Below are 16,873 nucleotides of genomic sequence, written 5' to 3' on the forward strand. Positions count from 1 at the left end.
TAATTACAGACAACTCAAGTCTTGAGCCTTCCACTTTTACTTCTACGACACAACACTAAATATTTAACAGAAAAAGTCATTTTTTTATCTGCCCATTTAAAATATCTTACATTTTGGAACACTCTTTTATGACTCTCACTTTCAGTCCCCATATTGAAATTCTACAGTCTACTTCCACTATCCTGCTCCTTTCCTCTTCTGAACCCTCGCAACTAGCTGAATTATCTATACTATAGCAAGCTTTTAATGAAATGTCCATTAATTTCTAAACATGTAACAGTCAATAGCATTCTGTGCTATTCCACTATGTGTTGACTTATGATTTAAAGACCAATACAACTTAAAGATAAAAGGGGCTAATCTTGTAAGCCAACAAAATCCAAATGGAAAACAATGGGACTAATATCATGAATATGAACTAATAGCATGATAAAGTTTTTAAATTCAGGTTCCAAATTCTTAAAATGTTTTATTCCTCTGGGCAAGGAAAGGATTGGACCTAGTGTCACACAATGACCACCAGTAAAAATCAGTACTGATGGGCTGCAAAATAAAACCTGTCCAATTCTACCAAGATGGAATTGCGGCGTCTGTGATAGTGGCTGGATGTAAGAGGGAAAAAAATGGATGAATCCTTAAAGAACCAAGAAAGATGCATAGTACCCAAAACAGGGAGGAACGTAAAAGGGGGGAGGGGGGGAACAAAACCAAACAAACCTGTTTGGATTCCACAGGTTTCTTCTCAGGTGTCCGAATTTTATTGATTTCGGGTCCAGTGTTGGTTTCACTTTTACCTAGAAAGTGTTTTACATTGTGCATTATTTTTAAAAAATGTAGAGAAAACAGATTCTCAAGATAAGGCTTGCTATATTCAGGAATAAGTGTATCAGTGTTATCAATATCATATATGCAGTAGACAACAGGCACAAAAACTTAGCATAAATATCTTCCTTAATGTGGTGTTCCTCTTAACGTCCTCTTAACGATGATTAGAAAACAGTGGAAGTAGCTCTTACAGTTCTACTACTGGACTACTGGACCCGTCAAAAGTTATCACTGGCTTGTCAAACAGAAATATAAATGAGCCAGACAAAAGTAGTAGCCCAGTGACTCTGCAGCCAAATAATCTTGGCTATTCTGTTTGGGTGAGCAAGAAGAGTTTACCCTGAGCACCTCTGGTTTTAAAGAAAAATGAGAATACAGAATGATTATGCTAAAAATGTTTCATTTAGCAAAGGCCAACACTAAAAACCATCCACCACTGGAAGGCTGAAGGATGGCACAGCAGTAGTGCTAAAGATGTCATATGCTACTGATAATAAAAAAGAAACAAAAGTAAATAAAACCTTAAAAAGTTAAAATGCAAATCAGCATGTCAGTAGAGGCTGCCACTGTACCTTTAACTTAATTTATTATTAGGAATATTTAACCTAACCAGGTTATTGTACTTCACCAATACGGGTTATATAGTTGGACAGATAAAAATAAGACACTTTTTTTAACAGACATTATAATCAATTTTTCCCCTTAATCATCAAAGTTCACGTATAAGAACTGAACATACATTCCCAGCTGATGACTATATTTGAAGCTTAGCTCTGAGGATGGAATATATCACAAGTGTTCATATCAAAGTATGTGGTAAGGAAATCCCAAATCTCAACAGCAAAAAGAATTAATGAACAACTGGAAGCTTTTTCTATTCTAGTTTCTAATAAATGAGGTCACGTGAAGACAGGCCAAATCAATCTCAAGTGTTTTTTTCAGATAGCACAAATATATTTTTCAGGGTAACAAAGGGGTAAATAAAGTGTACATACAATTTAAAAATATCCTGGTTTAAACTAGCTTCTGAGAGCTAAGAAAGCTTCTTAGGATACTGTGTGAAAAGAATACTTCAAAAGCACGGTGGGATATATGTAATAGGCAGCCTGCTAACAATTATACTTGTGCTTTATGGTTCAGAAACGTGGACTATGTATGCTAGGCACATCAAGAGACTGAACAGCTTCCACGTGAGATATCTGTGTAAGATCTGGGAAATAAAGTGAGGCGACAAAATACCAAATATGGAGGCACACTGGACTGACACGCTTCGAACCCACTATCAAAAGGGGAAGTGGAGATGGCCATGTCAGGAGAATGGGAGGAGACTAGATCTCCAAGAATATTTTGAATAGGGAGATTCAAGACAACTCTAGGAAGTGCGGTCTCCCTCTACAATGGTACCATAGATTTCATAGACATAGGGGCTGGAAGGGACCTCGGAAGATCATCGAGTCCAGCCCCCTGCCCCAGGGGCAGGAAGTCAGCTGGGGTCAAATGATCCCAGCAAGATAAGCATCCAACCACTTCTTAGAAGAGTCCAGAGTAGGTGTTTGCAGCATCTTTGGAGGGAGCCTCTTCCAGGCCTTGTGGGCTCGGACAGTAAAGAAGTTTTTCCTTATGTCCAGCCTAAAACGGTCTTGGAGGAGTTTGTGACCATTGGACATTATCATCCCTTGGGCCACTCTAGTGAACAGGCGTTCCCCCACATCCTGATACACACCCCTTATATACTTCTGAGACTTAAGTGCTGTGTTCACCCCAAATCCATCCATTCTGCCATGATGTATGCAAAAATGATATGAAGTCATTCAATGTCAGCAGAGAAAGCTGGGAGAATTGCACAGAATCCTGTCTAATTTGGAGGGAACATCTGGCACTGGGTGCAGCACAACATGAAGTGGCTTTGATCCAGAGGATGAAGGAAAGTGAGAAAGAAGACAAGAGCATGCTGTAATCCAGGACTCCAACTCAGACAACACCTGGCTCTGTGACGCTTGTAACAAGCGGTGTCACTCCTGAATTGGGCTGGTCAGCCACAAACAGATTCATGAGGCCTCTGGCTAGACCTCATGCATGTACACCATGATCCAGAGGATTGACGGTTGTCTACATATACTTGTGCTAACACTTATTTCAGCTCATTGCTAACATTTAAGTTTTGCTTTACAGTTTTGCTCTCTCCAGTAGCATACCAATGACAATATTCTTTTTTCTGTGATGCTTTGATTCATAACCAGAAAAATCTTTTAAGACGTGCTGAATGTGGTAACAAATATTCTGATCAGCCTGGATTTGAAAAAATACAAGACTCTTTACTGTTTCAAAAAACAAAGGACAATTTTTGTTGGTTGTCTCATAGTCTTTTTTAACATTGAACAGATTCAGCTAATTAAGAAAATTCTCAACTCTCTTGAGTAAGTCAGGGAAAGCTGACAACTGTACTGGGGTCAGAAAAGCTACACTAGAACATAATAGAGCAAGGCAAAGCAATCCCACTAGATAATAAAACTACATAACCTATCAGTTCAAAAAACTACCTGGAAAAGCAATATAGTGAGAAAAATGACAATACGATGCACTCACTAATAAAGAGTCTTTGAAATGTTTTTTGAAAAAGGGTTTAAGACAACAAACAGTCTGTAAAAAATTAGGCTTAAAAGATTAGACAGATTTTTTTCCTTCTTGCAAAGGAAACAGTCAAGGCTCTTGATGTCATTATCAAAGAAATATCTTTGAAGATTTTCATATAAAGAAAAATATTTTCAGTATTCAGTAGGTATGAAAAATTCAATTTGAGAAAAAGTTCTTCTAGTCACAGTCAGAACTTTGCAAACCTTACCAAGAAAAATTCTTGATGGACATTATCTTCAGAACTGCTACCTCCTCTAACAAGGTACAACTCAATGGAGCCATATATGCCACTAAATCTCGAAGACAGGGATACGTTACCCAAGTGCAGAATATGGCTTTGGAGCCACCACCTTCTTGTGCTTCTTGCTCATTTTAAAAGTTATCATGCACCTTTGAACATTATTTCCCAAGCCATCTATCCAGGAAACAAAGTTAATGGAAAAATGATTTGCTCGCACTGATCATTTAATCAGCAGACTGATTAGTGCTAAAGCCCCTGCTCATTCCCTGATCCCTGCTGCCATAAATTTAAAATAAAAGATCTCTATCCTGCAAGGTGGGAAAAAATGGCATCTGCTATTTCAGTTATTAGAAATGATGATGCTTATGTTACACAATAAAACCTCTAATTATCTGGTTTCTGGGTGACCAACAGAAGAGAAGGAAAAGTCCTGTCAAGAACTTTTCACAAAATTCATGCATTCTCCAAGACACCTTTCCGCCAATCAGTCTACCGATGCTCAAGTGACAGAACTATTAAGTCAAATGAGTTTCTCTGGCAATTTTGCTCTCCTTTAAAACCTAGAAAACATACCCGTTAAGATCTGAGCATGTCAGGTTTACCTCTGAAGTTTCTCTCTTTTCATATGACCCGTCACATGTTTATTTCAGGGAACTATTAAGAGTCCAATTAATTTTGCAGTTTCTTTAAAAAGAAATAATCAAGTCTTCTGGTGTGCTGCTATGACAGCTTATATGTCTAGAATCCTTCTCTGATATGCATCTCAGCCCCCAGAGTTCTCAACACATGGATAACTCTACTTTTCAGTATTTAATGAGGCTGGATTTTGCAATGCAGAGCTCTATTGAAAGTGTCACCCTAACAGCACAAATGGATTGAGAGCATCTTTCTGTTTTGCGAGAGGCCTTCTGCATTCAAGTCCAGTTCTACTATGAAACCGGATTCTGTGCAAGTTGCATCATGGGATCCTGTATTTCTCATTTCACATTGATCCCATATCAGATTTTCTCCATTTGGCCTAAACATTTCATGTTTTATTTTTCTGGAAAGTTCCAGAAAAAAGTAGGGAATAAGATTACTCAGAAAAGTAAAGGAACAAGTTAAAAAATAATCCTAATTGCCTACCCTGCAACTTGATGTAGGATCTGAAGTCAATCTGACTTCTTTTTATAAGTAAATATTCCACAATAAAAAAAAAATGTATTTTGAAGTTTTTTTAATAATACGAGACAGAAACAATCTAGCTTAGTCTTCCATAACTGTAGAGGAATAAGCTTTTTTTGTCACAAAATGAAGCAAGTGTCACTCAAAGAGAAATATTTTATAGATGCTAACATTGTTTTTTCCTTTACACAGTTTTTTTCTGATCCTACCCATAATACCTGTATCAGGAAAACCTTAAGGGGCAGCCATCATCTTCAACAGACAGCTAAATCACCATAATTTTTTTAAAATGTCATTAAATACTCTTTATCCTGGACATAGAATGACAAACCCCACATCACCTATTTCAGATTTGGTCACTAATTTTCTACATGCTGCTATAAAATGATTTACACTTTGCATTAGAAAAAAATGGATAATTCAGATTTCATTAACTGGCAGCCCTGCATTCTCAGGATACAGCAATGGGATTATTGCCAATGCTAAAATCATACCCAAAGAAATGAATCCTCACTCTGGTCTGTAACCTCTAAACCAGGGGTGGGCAAAATATGTCCCATATACTGAACTTTGTCCAGTCCGCAGCAAGTCAGTCGGTCCATCCTGGCCCAGGCGATGTCTGGCCTGTGGCACGTCCCGCCACCCCCTGCACATGCAGCAGGACTGGGATGGCTCTGTAGCTGGATTGCCTTTCTAGGCAGCCCAGGCAGCAGTGGCTCCTTCTGGCTGCCGCTGGCCCCAGCCCTGCGGTACTGCAGGGACCTGCACACACAGGCCCGACCCTGCACTTGCCCTGGACTCAGCCCAGCAGAGTGGACCAGCTCCACACCAGCCAAAATCCAAGCACTCAGCCCCAATCCTGGCCTGCCCCATGCCTGCTCTGAACTTGCCCACCCACGTCGAGCAGCAGCAGCGATCAGGCAGAAGCTGCTGCTTGGCACTGGGGAAAAAGTCCCTCCCCTTCGCCGCTCCCAGGCCCTTCTTGCTGCAGCCACCCAGAACCCATGCCTAGGCTGCCCTGAGGCTCCTCTGCACTGCCACTGCTGCCCCACTGGGCAGCCTGAGGGCAGCGGTGACAACAGCAGAGAGAAGCCGCAGGGCAGCCCAGGCACAGGCTCCGGGAGGCTGCAGCAAGAAGGACCCAGCAACAGTGAGGGGGGGGACTGTTTGTCCCCCATGACGAGCAGCAGCTTCTGCCTAGACGATGCCGCTGCTCTGCATAGGTAGACAGTCTGGAGCAGGCGCAGGGCAGGCTGGGTTCAAGGCTGTGCATGCCAGTCTGGCTGGTCTGCTCCAGCTGGGGCAAGTCCAGAGCAGGGGTGGGGAAGGGGCGAGACAGGAACTGAGCACTGTTGGTGGTGGCTGGGAGGCGCCACAGGGCACCCAGGCTCTGGGCTGTGGAGGATGCTGAGCAGCCTGCAGCAGCTCCCTAGAGCTGCCTATGTGGCCCATGGGCCCAAATAATTGCCAGCCACTGCTCTTGACCTCGCACAACCTCCCTAGGATTCACATCACAACACAGCCTGCAACTGAAGCTTGAAATCCTACACGATACAAAGGTCAGGTTATTTTATGCAGCATCAAGAATAACCAAAATGAACACATTGGCAAATGTTTTAAAACATATTTCAACTCCGTGACTGTTTCTGATGATTCACATAACAAATTCTCTATGTCTGCTGATGGTCTCAGGCACTGAATCAGCCCTGCTACATGAGCTACCCTACCAGCCCCCTCAGGAACCGGAGTGATGCACATCGGCTGGGAATGACATCGAGAACTTTGCCCCAGGGCTACCCACTTCTACGGGTAAACAGGAATGACAAGATACTTTTGCTGTCATCTTCTGTGTTGTTCAGGAACACTTAAATTCACTTTTCAAAGAACACATTTTTCACAACACAACAATTAAACACAAAACATGGTCACTGAACCAACAGTCACCTGCTGGGGAATTTCAAAAAAGACTCAACAACTCACCATTTCGATTTTGTTCATGTTGCTCTTTGTCCTGATGCTGAAGTGACTGCTGCTGTTGCCCTATACTAACTGGAGAATGATGTCCCAGCCCATAAGGTATTGGAGAGCCACGGCCATGTGCCTGTAACAGGTTCATATTATACGCCATAGCTGCTTGATGAGAAATAATTCGAGGGTCAACTGCAAACCTACCCTGATATCCTGTCCATGGTACCTGTGGAATTAAAAAGAAAAGTAGATGCAAGAAATTAATGAGTCTTAAAAGAAATGTATGGCCTCATCTACAAATACTGTGGCATCACCAAGAAGCACTTCTTCATATTAGTGATAATAGTGTGATCGTGATGCACATGTGAGCGGTGGCAGTGTCAGGAAAAGAAAACAACATGATCAGCAAGGGCAAACGCAACAGGAGTTGAAGAAGAGTGAGATAAGGCAACAACCAGGGCTATGTGGGGTAAAAATGGTGGTAGTGACCGGGCAGGAGAAAGACAAGAGTCTCCAAGATCCCTGCCTTCTTGTTTCAATGACTTTCAAGAGAAGAGAGAAAGGACTAGTGAATGAACAATCTGTCGTATCAGATAGGGCTGTATTTTTTCCTTTCTTGTAACAGTAATAGAAGCAGATCCAATTAAATGAAATATATATGAAAGGTAGGTTAACACACCTTTACTGCATATATTCAAGAATGGATTAGACAATGGACTAGTATGTATACTTAACATGTGCTCTGAATGTCATATGTACAGAGCTGTCTATGAAGCAGATAAAGAATCAAAAAGGATTCCTTGGGTTAACTACCTAAATGCCTACTCTTGCAGTGCACAATGAGCATCAGACTCACAAAACACCCCAATGAGACTGCGGGAGCTCTGGAGGGGTCAGAAAGTCAAATCATGTATTGCATGTTGTATAATGAGGACCTTTGAATCTTTGCTACTGGACATGTTTTATTTACTACAGGTTCTTTTCCTATATATTTGAAATATAATTCTGAAACCAAGAATCAAGGGTGTTCAGAATATTTTGCATTTGGTTCCTCAGTCTGAAAAGGAAGACAGCTCTAAATCAAGTTAGCTCAAGTTTACCTACCAGGGAAGTTTATTAAAATAAGGCAAATATATGAATAAGAATATAATGAATAATCATCAGTGCTTAGCCTGACAAATCATTCTTAACTGGTGACAACCTCCGCATTTTTTTACCACAAGTATGTAAACCGCCCTAAACAAAACACAGAGGCTTTTTTATCTTACATGAGCACAATCATGGTATTATATTTTAATAAGCTATCTCAGTCATTGTTTTAAACATAGCTTCCTCCAAGTATTCATTAATTTTTTAAAAATTTGCCCTTAAAAATGCATTTCAAACTTTAGCTCTGGGCTATGAGGTTGCTAGAGTAATGTCTGTGCAATACCAAACTACCTCCTGCAAACTTCTTTATAAAATATCTCATTAGTACCTGGACCTTCAAACTTAATCATTTAAAAGTCTGTCCCCAGGGAAGGTGAGCCCCAAAATAAAGACATTTCATATATAGCTTTTGATTGGAGCAACATAACAAATGTATTATGCCGTGGCCGTAAAACAGAAAAATATTTAAATTATGCTAGTTTGATATTAATAAAAAGTGAGTAAGCATGACAAAGATACAGTGGCTGGTCTTCTCACTGCATTTAAATTTAACCATCAAATGCAGATTCTGCTAACCCAGTAAAAAAACAAATTTATTTGAGCTAGTGAATGGAAATCAGTGGTCTTACTACATAAAAAGGGAGAAGACTATATAGTTGCTAGATGATCCAGGCAGACGCAATTGAAACCAGAGATCTATAGCAAGCCCATGAATTGGGTTTCTATAAAGAACTCTTGCAACTATTTATAAAGTTAACTACAGTAGATCTTCAGGGGATAAACCCAACAGTATATTCATGTTAGTTCACAACATTATTTTTTGTAATCCTGGCCTCTTTTTTCTTATTTCTCCCTATGGCTTGTGACTCTTAACTCTAAATTTCAAAATCTGTCTAGATCAGGGACTAGGTTTTCCATTTGTATAGTGAGGTCTTTAACACATGGCTAACTATAGCCACAGTTGCTGCAAATAATGAATAACTCTGCAAGGCATTCTTGAAACCTAGCAGAATCCAAAAGTATAAAGGACTTTCATTGTAAGTAACTTTTTCCATGCCAAGAAATTCACCTAAATTTCCAGTATCTTATGGGGAGCAACAGAAAGAAAACTGATTCTTACTTAAAAAAATAAAATAAAAAACAAAAAAAATCAATAACCATGCAGAAGACCTATGGAGGTAGCAATGTGATCAACAATGGAACAAGACATGTAATTTTAGTTCCAGGAGATTGTTTCAATCTGATTAACTGGACAGTTAACTGCTTGTAATTCAGTTTTTAAGTTCTGATGTTTTCAGTACCTAAGGCTATGATGGGCTTGAATCATCCTCTGTTGTCTAGGATGACAACTTCATAAGGTGTCCTAGTCATAAAGTAACAGCTCTGAGGAAAATTAGATAATTTCTTATAAGGATCCAGAGAAGAGAGACATAAGCTGCCATTATATTTATTTTTATGGCAACCTGGGGTATGTATATGAAGTTTCACAGAAGTAGATTTGAAAATCAGACCTATACATTGCTCATAGGAAATGCCAGCAACTCAGATCCACCAGCAATCTCAGATTTTCAATCAAATTTTCCATCATAAGAGGTCTTTTTTCAAGTATTTTACTATTCAACGTTTAGACATGTGCAATTTTAGCCTTGCCTAGTGAAGATGCTCTAAAGCAAATAATGGTATTAAATAACACAAAGATTATTTCTTAAAGTTCAGTAAAAATCCTGGGGTAAGCATTTAGGGCCTAGCCCTGATTTCATATCATTTCTATTCCGATTTCACTGCCCTTACTGTCTCCTGATTTATGCCAGGAAAAAAGGAAATCAGAATAGGCCTCAGATTATATGAAGAGAACAGTTTTATAACTGTAAGTACTCACAAAGTCGTATTTCCTTAACTTGCTAAAAGGCAACCAGGCAAACTTATTATAATTTTTATACAGCATTATTCAAACTTTGTTTAATTCTCATCACCTTTTCCTTCAGTTATTCATGGCTATAAAACTATGATGCAAAAACATAAACAAATTAGTTTCTGATTTGCTAAATTAATACAAAGGGTAGGTAGTATTTGTCACAACCCAAGGGTGTGATTTTGTGTGTGCGCGCTTCGGCACTGCTAAATTATTTCCCGCCACAAGGAGCTTTCTTTGCAGGGTGCATTTCTCAGTTGCAAAGAGAAAACCCCAGTGCAAAGGAGTTCCCGCCACCCGCATGCAAATTTGTGTCCCACTATTGGCCATTTCTAAATTATTCCCACGTGGCGGCTAGCGATTGGCTTGCTAGCCGTATAAGAGGCTTGAGAGGTTTCCACCCAAGTTGGAGGACTCCACAACCATCTCGTGGAGGAGGAGGACTTCATGTCTCGTGAAGAACTCCAAGCGCTGCGGAGCCTAACGGACCCAGCGTGCACCTTAAGAAGACTATAGAGGTCTGATCAACCTCTGGCCTCTCCCCGTCGCCAAGCGCGATCCCTCGACGAACCCCTTCCCTGCGCGCTTGTTCCACGGAGCCTAGCAAGCTTCGTGTGTGTGCGTGTATCCAGAACTCTGTCCGAGTTATTTCAAGAGGCTCAAGTTTTCTGCGGGTCTTGTTCGAGTTCGTGTTGTGGAGCCTAGCAAACTCCACGTGTCTGTCTGTAACTGCAAAGCAAGCAAGTTTTTCCTGCCTGCACCGCGACCATCTACAGTGTAAGTAAAATAATCTTTAATCAACCGCTACGCGTCCGTGCCTAATTCTAGTCCGCCGGCCTGCATTCCCCGACCCGCGTGCCAGGGCTGCTGGCCACAGCCCGCCGCGTGCCCCTGAGGGCCTCAGACCGCTCCCGGCCCGCACAGTATTGTAATGTGTTTTAAAAATGAATCATGAAAGGAGAAATACAAATTTAGTAAATCGTTCTCTGAATTAGTGAATCCAAGCAATTTGGGAAAGGCTGTACATACTTTTGCTTTTCTTTAAGAAGGCTGGGTTGTGCTATTGTTCAATTAACCAGCCTTACCTTTGGAAATATGAAATAAAGGTAGGTTCCATAACAGTAGGTTGTGTGGTGTTATGGACTACTGATGTGCTTTATAATAAAGATGAAGATGTTTATCTGTACAACACTTACCTCAACATATAAGCCACTCTAACACTCCCATCCCTCCACAAATTTAATTTATACTTTGGAAATCACACTATTCCAAAAACTTGTGTTCACCAAAAAATTCCAACAACATTTGCATTCTCCTAAAAAGGGCAAATATCTCATTCTCACCATCTGCATTCACTTGGAACACAGGTAAAACCTCAGTTGGCTTCAATATAAAAAGTCATTCAGGCTGCAGAAAACATTCTGAAGCTTTTGTACCTTGATGGTCAACAGCAGAACCATTCCTAGCCAAGAAAACTTGACTGAGTATTTAAGGCACTGACACATTTCAAGAGCTAATCTTGCTATTCATTCTTACCTGTGTAAGAAAAGGAAAAAAGAAAGCAAATGCTTACAGGCAAAGGCACCGACATGACCATATTTCCTCCATAGACAGCAGGTACATAAAGAATGCTCGTCCCAGTGTGAGGGTCTATCCTTTGAACAGGGCTTGGAGATTTCCCCAGATTGGGGTGAGGTCCAAGAGGCGGAGGGGGAGGAGTATATGCTCTGATAGGATTTCCAATGAGGACAGAAGGATTGGGTTGAACTGAAAAACAAAGAAGAAAGAAATCCAAAAAGAAGTTAATATGACGCAGTCCAATTACTTATTTTTTCTCCTTCTTTTCCTTCATCAATAAATCCCCCTTTACAAAAATCATAGGCCAAATCTTCATATAGAAAATGATACAGACAGAGAAAGCAATGGTCTAAATTAAACAGCCATTCCAGAATTGGTTTTTTGGGGGTTTTTTTGGGGGGGGGTTGTTTTGTTTTTGTTTGTTTGGGTTTTTTGTTGGTTTTTTTTGGGGGGGGGGGGGGGGAGGTCTTAACCAACCCCTCACCTAGTAACCACATTGAGCCTCAGAAAACTTCTGGAAGTTGTAGAAAGCCAGTGGGGAGTATAAAGGGTAGAAGCTCCAGAGTGAGCATCATTCATAAAGTTCTTCCTAAAATGCAGATATGTTGGTTTAGTTGCCAAGTTAGCAGTGTAACCTGCAAACACTGCAACACCGTGCTCCAGAATCATTTCTCTATGCTCTTAATTGGGACTAGAAATGCTTTTGGAATTTAAAAAATGCATTTAAATCATGGCAAGCTATCAGGCCTGAATATCCTAGTTCAATAACCCAGTTGGAACACAATAGGATTCAATATATGCAGGTAAATCCCAGATATGTTATAAAGCAATTAGCGGACTATTGTAATAAACCACTACCTTTCTAGCATGGTCCTTTTTCTAATGCAGATGTCCTTAAATGCTTTCAAGCTACCACCTCCAGTCTAATGGAATCTAGAATAGGGTTTTGCAAGTCAAATTTCAAACTCACAATCATTTTCTTATGTCAGGGTAACTGTAGCAGAACCACACCAGCCAGCACCAGCTATGTGGTGAAACTAGGTATTTGGGTTCAGAAGTCAGTGGAAGAAATGCCTGTAATGGGACAGCCTAGGAGTTACCTGATGTTGACCTGAAGTATACCAAGATTGCCTGCTCCCTGAAAATCACACAGCAAGGACAAATATAACGGACCTGATTCTCAGTTCTTGTACACTAGGATCAGTCTAAATCACTGGAATCACACTGGGTAAGGAAGAATCAGATGCAGTTTCCTCATGAAAGCATTAGATACTTACCAATTCCATCGGTTTGAAAATGATCATTCTGGTTATGATGATGACCCTTGCCCTTTAAGGGGAAAAAAAAATCAAAATGACTCCCAGATGTAAATACTAATGCAAAAAGAACAATAAGAGAGTCCTTTATATCAACTCAATAATATTCAAGTTAAATGAAATACAAAGGGGAGGCTGGAAGAACCAGCAAATAGGTACTGACATTTTCTTGACTGTTTAATTTATTGCACCCTGCACCAGTCTGATTTCTCTAGTTCACTCCTTTTTTCACCCGGAATGACGCCCAAATCAAAATAAAAGGTTTACCTGAGTCTAATGGGCCAGCCAATGGAATGCAAGGGAGTGATATAACTACCATCCTATCCTGCCATCTTTGACTTCCCAGCCTGAATTATGAAGTAACCATTAACGGCTAAGTCAGTTGTGGGTCTGGAAACTTAACTGCTTCACTGACACACCTGATAGTGTTAAGCACCTTTTCACACTGCCCTTGGCCCATCCTTCAGTGGACTCATCTTCATTCATTACCAGTCCGGCTGAGCTGCAATGAGCCTTCCTCAGGTTCTCCTTCTTACCCCCTTGTTACCGTTTCCCCATCTGGTGGCGGTTCTAATTTTCACCCAGTTCCTAACCAACTCTCCATTCCTTTGGCAGCCCCCAAAGGCTCTCCCTTCCAATGAGGATTGCTAGTAGAACATAGGCCCATCCAATTTCTGTGTTCCAGCCCAAGCACCCTGTCTGATGGCATTCCTCACTTTTCCTTCACTCCTTCCTGGTCTTTGCACTCTGCCTTCAAGGCATTTTCTTGTGCTTGTCTTGGGACTTCTCTTCCCTAGTCCACCAGAGCAACTCCACTGAGGTCTGTCACATAAAGGACACTTCAGCCCCTCTGAGCTAAACCTGTAACCTCCCTTCTTTATTGTTGGGCACTAGCACCAACATTCTTCCCTCACTAACAGCTCACAGGCTAGGGACAGACATTACATATAAACCAGTTTAAGTGATCAGAAACTGGTTTAACCCTGTAACGGAACAGATTAAAGCAGTTTGAAAATGACTGAAACCGGTTTGAGATAAACCTGGATCAATGTAGTATCAGACTTAACTGATCTGGCTCAAACTGGTTTATGCAATGTCTGTCCCAGACCCCTTGCTGGTTTAAATTAAACCAGATTCCCCCAGTATCCTGGCATGCTCTCTGGGCTGGCGGGGCTCTCTGCTCCACAGAAGGGCTGGCCCCTCCCCTCTGCTCCCTGGCTGCAGCTCCAACGGAGACTGGCAGGCACAGCAGGGTCTGCCCGGCTTCCTCCTGCTCTCCCCCTCCCTTCACCACTCCCTGCTAAGCAGGGATCACCCACCCCCTCTGTCTTACACAGACACCCCAGCATTAGGCAGCAGACCACATGCTGGTGACAGTCCGTGCTGTGGCAGACAGCAGTTGGAGCTAATCAACCGCTCAGCTGGTATTGTCCCTCCATTCCTTCTTTGTTTAAGAAGAGCCTGAATTAATGAGATGGGCTGTTTGTTTTTTGATGGGATGTTAAAGGCTGATAACAGAGCTAATAAATGCTCTGTTACCCAGGGGCAGGGGGAACCCCTCCCTAATCTTGCCAGGGCCTGGCCACGCCCCGCCTCAGCTCAGCCCTGTGGAAGGGCAGGGTGGGCTGCTCTAGCACCCCCTGGCTTCTAGCCTGAGCCACTGCAGGCATGTGCCTGCATGTCTGGGATGCCTGTACAGTTACAAACAGATTTAGCCTAACGAGGTTAGACTAACCTGCAAAGACTGAATCAATTCAGGCTCAGGCTTTTGAATGTCTGTCCCTAGCCATAAAGTCTAGTTAAGAACTCTAGTCAGCTGCAGCCAGTTCCTAATTCCAAAAACATAACAGCTTACTTCTACGCCCTGGGTAAAAGCAGCGACCATTTGGCAGCTATGACAGCTAGTATTTGTGCCCTCTCCCCAAGGTGGTGCTTGGGGCTGCTGCCCCATTCACTCCCTTAATAACACTATTGCCTAATCCACATCAGGCCTTCTATTCTCTGTAGCAGCAGACAGTCTGTCTACCACCTCAGACAGTCTTTAATTGCTGGACTTCCTGACTCAAATCCAACACCCCTTTACTAGCCAGGGCTAACTGAGCAGGACTGGTTAATCTTGGGCCTGCTGGCACTTCTCAGGGCAGGCCACTATGTGCACCAGCCTTTCTTATTTGCCATTCCAACCATGACTAAAGACAGCATACTCAAATTGCATTGTTCCTTATCTTGAAGTATTACTATTCCTCCAAGGCTAGGAGGTCTGATATTAGTTGCTTTAGATGAATTGGGAACATTCTGTCTTTCAAAAGTGCCCCTACTTACCTCTAAGACCTTAAAATATGGTGTTTGTAAATAGGTTCTCTGGGAAGGCTGTAAAACTTCTTTTATTCTTCATGTTAAAACTTAAGACTAAGGATAGGACTTTTTGGTTTGTTTTGCTAACATTGACTGAAACTCTTTAAATCTATACAGACTGGATAAAAGAATAAGCTTTTCAATGTTTATACAGGGGCACAAAGAAAGAAACTAGTTAAAATCTTAATTTATTATAACCTACTCCTCTGCATGTGTGCATGCATGCATAAATACCAAGCATCTGGTCCTTGAAAGAGACTGCAAAACTCTCCAACTCTGGACTCTCCAGAGGCCATGGGACCTAAGTTCACAACTCTGATAGTTATTGTTTACATATACCATATTTTCAGCTTTGATAGTTGATTTTAAGCTAGTCTGACTTCGTTTGTACACATTACATTTACATTTAGCTAAAGGGGATTTTTGATTATATATTCCAAGAACATGTATAATAAGGACTAAGGATTGTTTGTTTAATCTTTGCAACAAAAATAATTGTAAAAACAGAAAGGCAGTTGTTTGCATAGGGAAAATGAACAAATAGGGAATGTGCTTGCAAAAGCCCTATAGAAGTCTGCTAAATGCAAATAATGTAGTAAAGCAATCATTTTAGGAACTAACTGTAAAATTCTATATGATCAACTTAAGCATGGTTCAAAGAGATGGCAGAAAGCACTGCTAATATCATCTCTTTGCTCTTCTTTTCATGTACTATCCAAAATATATATCACATTTTATATGCATTGTAAAAATATTTCCCAATTCATTGTAGTTTAATGTGTCAAGTTTGACACATCTCATGTTACTGTTCTGAGCTTTCATACAGGGTGGGGAAGCTATGTGTGGGTGGTGGGTCAGCCAAAAGCAGCACAATATTTTCACAGGTCACACTGCAAGCATTGAAGACAAGTATGGTACTAGGTACTCTGACTGATGATGACCTGAGATCTGCGCGGCTATCCTCAGCTAATAAGGAAGACCGTCTTTCACAAACCATACCTGTTTGCTTATCTTTAGCCTCTGGATATTTGATGTCTAGATAGGATAATATAGCCTATCTGGAGGCCAACCTAATACTCCTACATTTATATGAGCATTACGGCACCCACTGGCAAAAACACTTAAGTGTTTAAAAATCAAGACACAAGAATATGCTCAAAGTTAAGCATGTTCTTAGGTCCTTTTCTGAACACAAATGTCTTTTTAAACCAGGATCAAAATATAATCACAATTTCAACATAATCTTTTTAACCTATCTAGGCTGCAAAACTTTACTTGTTCAATAGATAAGTCTAGGCAGTTTTCCAGTAGCGTGAGCAAATTATTCAGTTGTCTGGGTACACAGACAGGCGGATTTGACAATTGTTGACTTATGCATAAAAAAGATTAAAGTGCACTGTCATATTAGCCTGTCAATTTTACAATTTTGTTATCCATATTGTTTGAACATAAAACAGTTTCTTTATTTAATTGCAGAATCTAAAGATAATGAACAGTAAAGCACAATTTAGGCAAGATTAACAATCACTCACGGCTTACATAACGTTCCATTGTTACGTCTGGTTATGCTGTCAGCTGGTAGCAAGTAGTGTGTGTGGCTGCCTATGAAAGCTCTGACCTACCTAGTATACTTAATACACTTGGTACGAATTGATTTGTAAGGATTTTTTTTGACAATCTGAATTGTAGATGTTGGACACATGGATGTGAAAAGTCATCTTGCCTGAGTGT

The 16,873-nt window shown here is 40.9% G+C and overlaps 1 protein-coding gene across 2 annotated transcripts in view; it reads right to left on the reverse strand.

Annotated features, from left to right (window-relative positions):
- The window catches only part of HELZ (helicase with zinc finger), a 166,017-nt gene that overhangs the window by 36,108 nt on the left and 113,036 nt on the right, over positions 1-16,873 (reverse strand). For both annotated transcript variants that reach the window (XM_019494326.2, XM_019494325.2), the window contains exons 23-26: positions 12,749-12,800; positions 11,467-11,660; positions 6,845-7,058; positions 718-794 (exon numbers count right to left, since the gene is read on the reverse strand). In XM_019494326.2, the coding sequence (XP_019349871.1) occupies positions 718-794; positions 6,845-7,058; positions 11,467-11,660; positions 12,749-12,800 (537 nt within the window). The remainder of the gene's footprint in view (positions 1-717; positions 795-6,844; positions 7,059-11,466; positions 11,661-12,748; positions 12,801-16,873) is intronic.

The sequence above is a fragment of the Alligator mississippiensis genome, chromosome 8 (genome assembly GCF_030867095.1).
Source record: "Alligator mississippiensis isolate rAllMis1 chromosome 8, rAllMis1, whole genome shotgun sequence".
Lineage (NCBI taxonomy): Eukaryota > Metazoa > Chordata > Crocodylia > Alligatoridae > Alligator > Alligator mississippiensis.